The 6,681-nt window shown below is 58.0% G+C and overlaps 1 protein-coding gene across 1 annotated transcript; it reads right to left on the bottom strand.

Annotated features, from left to right (window-relative positions):
• Positions 1-580: 580 nt before the first annotated feature.
• PIGZ (phosphatidylinositol glycan anchor biosynthesis class Z) lies at positions 581-5,407 on the bottom strand (the record flags this gene model as incomplete). The annotated part of the gene is made up of 2 exons (XM_044683428.1): positions 581-2,341; positions 5,213-5,407. Coding segments are annotated over 2 exons (1,739 nt in total), but the record flags the coding sequence as incomplete, so codon positions are not given.
• Between the last annotated feature and the right edge of the window lie 1,274 nt (positions 5,408-6,681).

Below are 6,681 nucleotides of genomic sequence, written 5' to 3'. Positions count from 1 at the left end.
CTTCCTTCCTTCCTCCCTTCATTCCTTCCCTCCCTCCCTCCCTCCCTACTTCCTCCCTTCCTCACTCCCTCCTTCCTTCCTCCTTCCCTCCGTTCATTCCTTACTCCTTCCTCCCTCCCTTCCTCCCTTGCTCCCTTCCTTCCCTCCTTCTTTCCTTCCTTCCTTCCCTCCTTCCCTACTTCCTTCCTTCCTTCCTTCCTTCTTTCCTTCCTTCCTTCTTTCTGTCCTTCTCCTCTCCTAAGCAGAGATTGTGTTGGGATGAAAATCTCTCTCCTTGAAATTTGCCCTCTTTGGTCCTTGTTCTTCCTGCTGGCCCTCCCCTTCCCAAATGGAGAAAGCCCTTCATATATACCCAGAGGGTGATTATGTCCTCTTAGTCAGTCTCCTCCCTCCAAGGCCTTTGTACAGACTCAATATTCTAAGTTTCTTCAATTCATCTTCACATGACATGGCTTCAAGTTCCTTCACCATCTTGGATGCCCTCCTCAGGCAAGCTTCAGGCTGTCTATGTCTTGGGACATGGGATGCCCAGCATGGAACACCATACTGACAGGGTTTAGGAGTGCAGCCTGTGGCGAGGGGTCAGAGCTTGGCCAACAAAGAGTTGTCTTTGGCTCGGGTTCTAGAGAGTTGTGGCTTATGCCTGGGATGGAAACATGCTTTGGTACCAAGTCAGTCTGCCTGAGGGTCCTGCTGGGGACACCACCGAAGGAGCAGGGACCAAACAAGTCTTACTAGGCAAAGTAGCTTCCAGGGGCACCCAGATGAGGAGGCGGCTTCACCCCCTTACCAAAAGGTCATTGCTCCCTCCGTTCTCCCACTTCAAGAATATAGAGTTCAAGAGAGTCCCTCCAGTCACTGCCCATCAGGTCAGAGAGCACAGGCGGGTCCTCCAGGGTCAGGTGGGGAAACACCCGGGTCTCATTCCTCAGGTGGAAGGGACAGGTTGCCACGGCCTCCCTGGCTGTCCCAGGGGTCACCACAAAGACTCGGCAGAGCCGATCTCCCCCAGCAACGGTGCAGATGGACTGGCTGGTGAGCTGGTCGAGGGTCTGGCAAAGGGCCCCACTCTCAGCCCCTCCGAGGTCAATGACCTCCACAGGGGGCTCCTGCCCTCGCAGATAGAGGAGGTATCGGGGTGGCATGTAGGTGTGAGTGAAGAGGAGGGTGAAGTGGGAGAGCTGGCCTTTGGGAGCTGCAGAGTGGATACTGTGCTCCAAATGGGACAGGCAAGGGACTAGGCCACCCTGGTGAAGGCAGCCAAAGAACAAGGCCCCAAGAATGTTGAAGACAGTGACCGTGGGGGCTCTCCACCAGGCACCCCCACGGCCCTTCTGACTGCTGAACAGAGCCAAGGGCCCCAAGAGGGGGACCAAGAACCGGGGCTCCTGGTGGCTGAAGAGGGAGAGCAGAGCCAGGGGGACAAAGTAGAAGAGGAGGAGGACATTCTGCCTGTTCAGGATGGTCCAGGCATGGGCCCAAGGAGCCTGAGGCTGAGCCAAGAGGGCGAAGCTTTCCTTCAGGGCTCTCCAGGCAGCCATTACCGCCTCGAGGTGCAGAATCCCAAAAAGCAAGATGCCATTGATGGCCAGGTGAGTGAGGCGGAGGTGGGTGCCATGTTGGGCCAGGTTCTGGGGGTCCAGGTTGTAGCTGAGGAAGTGGGCGGGAGTCAGGACAAGGTGGGGGCCCAGCCCCAGCCGGGAGGAATAGTACCATGTATCTACAGCCACAAACATGGCAGCCACCAGCATGGCCCCGGGGAGCAGTTCCAGCATGCTCTGGACCAGAGTCTTCATACTAAGAGCCAACACTGTGGTGCAGCCATTGGACCAGAAGAGCAGGGGCAGAAGGGCAAACCCCAAGAACGTGGGCCTGTTGAAGAACCCTGCAGCCACCAAGGCCCCCAGGAGCCAGCTGTGCCTCCCAGCCCTGGGACTCGCTTTCCCATCTGCCTCGTCACTCCCCGTGCCCGGCGAGACCAGCACCAACAGCCACATGAACAGCAGGCCCTCCATGGCGTTGGCCAAGGTCCTCGTGTAGAAGACCAGCGTGACGTAGGAGCCGGCCAGCAGGACCAGGGCGTTCCACGGATCAGCCCCCCAGAGAGGGGCCGCCCGGTACACGGCCCAGTCCAAGGCAAAGGAAAGGGCCGTGAAGACCAGGCGGGGCCCCACCAGCAGGGTGTAGCTGCTGACCGAGCCTGGCCAGAGGTCCAGCTGCTCCAGCAGCTCCAGCAGCCAGAACACGGAGCCGCTGGTCAACAGAGGGAACACGACGGATCGGCAGGGCGAGCTGGGGAGGAATTCCCAGGGACGATAGACCTCGAGGCCCAGGACGTCTTCTGGCAAAGGAAAGAGAGGCAGGGGTGAAGGGAGCGAGTAAGCCTGCGAGCAAGCACAAAGCATTCTTGGGGGGTTTCCTGAAAACCCAATTCAAGGCAAACACAAAAGACAACGATGTCTGATGCTGGCACAGGCCTGCTTCTAGCAGAGAGCTCCCCGCTCCCTGCTTGCACCATGGGGAATAATGGGGGGGGGGGAACCCCTCCACCAATATATACTGGCGCTGGGTCAGTCACTTCCAGGCTGGGCTCAGACTCAGAGCAGGACCTGAACTCAGGCTGTCCTATCCGTGCGCCATCTTTGTAAAGGGCTTCCCCAGTGCGGGGTCCTCTCTCTCTCCCTTGACAGAATGGAAGACACTCAAGGCAGACCCCAGGCCTGTGGCCTTGTGCCCCAGGAGCTGGCCAAACGGATCCCTCAGAATCCATCACAGGAGCAGGCGCTTCTCTGGCTCCCAAACACACACCCAGAGCAAGCACGAGGCGCTTCAAAGGGCACGGGGGGAGGCACAAGGGGCGGCTCCAGATTCCCTGACAGGCTGGCCTTCCCCCACCCCAAAGGGCCCCCTCCTGCTCCCGCTGGGCGGCAGGGGGAGGGGGTGGCCTGAGCCCAGATTACTCTGGAGAGTCTTTTCTTTCCTTCCAGCAGCCATTGATGGGCAAGAAAGCAGGAGCTGGCCGGACTCCAGGATGTCGCCCCTCCAGAAAGAAGGAGGCCCAGTCCAGTCCACTCACTGTGTTTAGGAGTCATTAAAGATGATCGAGCTTCCTTCCTGGCTGAGGGAGCAGCCATAAAACCATGGAGGCGTCTTCAGGCCCCCCCAAGTTCTAACTCTGCCCCAGGACTCCGGCAGCTGCTGCCAGGATGGCTGCCAAGATGGCATGGGCTGGGAGCCAAGTCCTGAGTGCCCCGAGCAAAGGGCGCACAGGTGAGGCCCTGCCCAGTCTCCTGCCCTCTCTGGGCTTGTATTTCCTCATCTGTAAAAAGAGGGAGATGAGCTCAGGAGGGACTGGTCAGCTGGCTGCCCTCCCGCATCTCGGCTCCATCTCCCAGCTCCAGGCATTTGCCCCAGCTGGCCCCCAGGGGCTCCCTCCCTTCCTTCAGCATTTGGAAGGAGGCCTCTCCATCCCTGGAGCTGGTTCTTAATGTTGTTTGGGCCCCAGAACCCTTTGGTCCAGGCTGACGAAGCTGCCTCAGAATCCTGTTTTATTGGCTATGTTCAGAACTGGAAGAAATGCTCCCTTTTCAGCTCTGGGATAACTAAAACAAAGACACCAGTGTTCTTCCTACCCAGTTCTCAGACCTTCTCATGGCTGAGGCCCCGAGGTCTTGTGCAGGGCCTTGTGTGGGGCTCATGCTGAGGGGTCTCGTGGGGTCTCCTGCAAGGTCTTGTGGGATCTTGTAGGGTCTCGTGGGGCCTTGTGTGGGGTCTTGTGGAGTCTTGTAGGGTCTCCTGCAGGGTCTTGTGGAGCCTCATATGGATTCTTGTAGGGTCTCATGGGGTCTCCTGCAGGGTCTCGTGGGGTCTTGTAGGGTCTCGTGGGGTCTCCTGCAAGGTCTTGTGAGATCTTGTAGGGTCTCCTGCAGGGTCTTGTGGGGCCTCATGTGGAGTCTTGTAGGGTCTCGTGGGGTCTCCTGCAGGGTCTCGTGGGGCCTTGTGGGGGGCCCTGGCCACCCCGAGCATGACGGGAGATTCCACGCAGGCTCCCTCATAGCACAGACTTTCTTCAGATCGTCTCCCATCCATCCAGGAGCTCCTCGAGGCTCCGTGCACAGCCCCAGCCCCGCATCCAGCCCAGCACCCAGCCCAGCCCCGTGTTGGCGAGCCGTAAGGGCCTCAGAAATGTTTGCTGATTGAGTCTTAGTGAGCGCACAGGCAGGGAGCCCCGGCCGTCCCGACGCGTCTCTCCCACCCATTCGCCCCGCAGTTTTGTGCAGACCCTGCCCGGAGGCTGCAGCCCCGGAAGGCAGGAAGCGCTCCAGCACGGAGCGCCACTTCCGTCTTTGTCTTTGCGTGCCGTCGGGGCGGCGTGAAGGCGGGGGACGCCCGCTGGGGATCCGGCTCTGGGTCTGCCCTCCCCCCAGAGGGCGCTCGAGCTGGTTCTGGGAAGGGCGCCTGGCAGAAGCGGCAGCCACAGCAGCGGGATGCCTTCTTGCTGCGCCATCTTGGTAAATCCCCCTTTATGGCTGTTCAGTCGCGGCGGACTCTTCGTGGCCGCATGGCGGGTTTTCTTGGCGGAGACACTGGACGGGTCGGCCATTTCCTCCTCCGGCTCTTGTACAGAGGAGGAAACTGAGGCAAACAGGGTGAAGCGCCTGGCGGGGGTCACACAGCCGGGAAGTGTCTGAGGCTGGATTTGAACTCGGGAGGACGAATCTTCCCAACGCCGAGCCTGGCGCTCTCCACCTGGCCTTGCTGCCCCCCTTCCATTCCTTGGCCCTGACCCAAACGCGCCTCCCCGATGCCTAGGAAAGGGCAGTCCACGGACTGTGGGTGTTGAGAGAACACCGACTCCCAGAGGGCCTCGGACCCGGGGTTTCCTCAGCCCTTAGATGGTCCCTGGTTGTTTGCTTGATCATTTTTATCTGTATTTTTTTTTTATTTTAAACCCTTAACTTCTGTGTATTGACTCATAGGTGGAGGATTGGTAAGGGTAAGCAATGGGGGTCAAGTGACTTGCCCAGGGTCACCCAGCTACGAAGTGTCTGAGGCCAGATTTGAACCCAGGACCTCCTGTCTCTAGGCCTGGCTCTCAGTCCACTGAGCTACCCAGCTGCCCCCTGCTTGATCATTTTTAAAGCATCAATAAAATGGTTTTCTAAAAACAGAGAAAACTAACTGGCGGCCTCTTTCCCCCCAAGGACGTTACCTGCCATGACCTCGGGCGACTGGAAGAATTCATCGGGATGGATGTAGCCCGTCTGCGGGAGGAGACACCAGGCGATGCGCAGGAAGCCCAGGCTTCCCCAGAGCACTCGGGAGGCCCACATGGCCAGCACGTCCAGAGCGGAGCAGAACCCAGCGGAACCGAGTGAGGCCAGAACCTCTTCCTGGGCTAGAGAGTCTGAATCAAGAAGAAGTGAAAAAGAAGAAGAATCCTGTGTGTATCGATAACATTAGAAATGAGTGGACAAGGGGCAGCTGGGTGGCTCAAGGGACTGAGAGCCAGGCCTGGAGAGGGGAGGTCCTGGGTTCAAATCTGGCTTCAGACACTTCCTCGCTGGGTGACTGTGAGTAAGTCATTCTGCCCCCATTGCCAGCTCTTACTGCTCTTCTGCCGTGGAACCATACACAGGATTGATTCTAAGACGGAAGGTAAAGTGTTTTGGTGTTTTGTTTTCATGAGTGGAAGAGGGTAAACTCAGGTCTGTCTTCCCCCAGCCCTGCTGTCCTTTGTCCCTCGGGCTCTGCCCCCAGGCACTGTGTGACCCACCTGGGGGAGGGGGCTCCCCTGGCTGCAGGAGGGCCCAGGCCCTGGGGCCCCTCTGGGGGTCTCTTAGTGAGCCATCCTATTCCTCAGGCTTCTCCACTGAGATTGTCTCATGGCAGAGACTCTACCTCTGGGACCCTCAGATTCTACCCCTCTCCTGCCATGGGCCCGACTCGCCTCTTCACGGCCCCTCACAGCTGCCCCCCAAGAGGAGGAGGGTGGCTCCCCAAAGGGCAAAAGGAATGAAATTATGGAAACGATGGCCTTTTCCACGTTATCTCCCTTGATGCCAGCCCTCACCTGGGAGGTCAGTGCTTCCAGGATCCAGATTTCCTAGATGAGGAAACTGAGGCTGTCTGACTCCAGTTCCTAACACTATCCACTGCCCACCTCTGGCCTCCTTATCTGTAACAAAGGCTTTTGACTGCCTGTGGGAATTGGAGAGGCAAGCCTGGAATTGGGAGTGTCTGGGGTCAAATCTGGCCTCAGACACTTGCTAACTGTGTGTCCCTGGGAAAGTCACTTCACCCCATTTGCCTAGCCCTTTCCCCTCTGTCTTAGAGTTGTTACTAGGACAAGAAGTAAGGGTTAAAAAAAAAAAGAAGTAAAGACCCAGGCACACATGTCCTGGCTTTAAACTAAAGCTGGAGTTAATGCTAATGGCCTGCAAGAGATGAATAAATAAATGAATGGATGGAGGCATAGAGGGAGGGAGGAATGGATGGATGGCCGGATGGATGAATGGATGGATGGAGGAATGGATGGAGGGATGGATGGATGGAGGGAAGGAGGGAGGGTTGGATAGAGGGATGGAGGGAGGAATGGATGGATGGCAGGAGGGAGGGATGGATGGATGAAGGGATGGAGGGAGGGAGGGAGGTTTGGATGGAGGGAGGGAGGAATAGAGG

The sequence above is a fragment of the Gracilinanus agilis genome, unplaced genomic scaffold (genome assembly GCF_016433145.1).
Source record: "Gracilinanus agilis isolate LMUSP501 unplaced genomic scaffold, AgileGrace unplaced_scaffold21071, whole genome shotgun sequence".
Classification (NCBI taxonomy): Eukaryota; Metazoa; Chordata; class Mammalia; order Didelphimorphia; family Didelphidae; genus Gracilinanus; species Gracilinanus agilis.
Note: the sequence above shows the minus strand (reverse complement) of the source record. Positions and strands in the feature narration are given on the sequence as shown.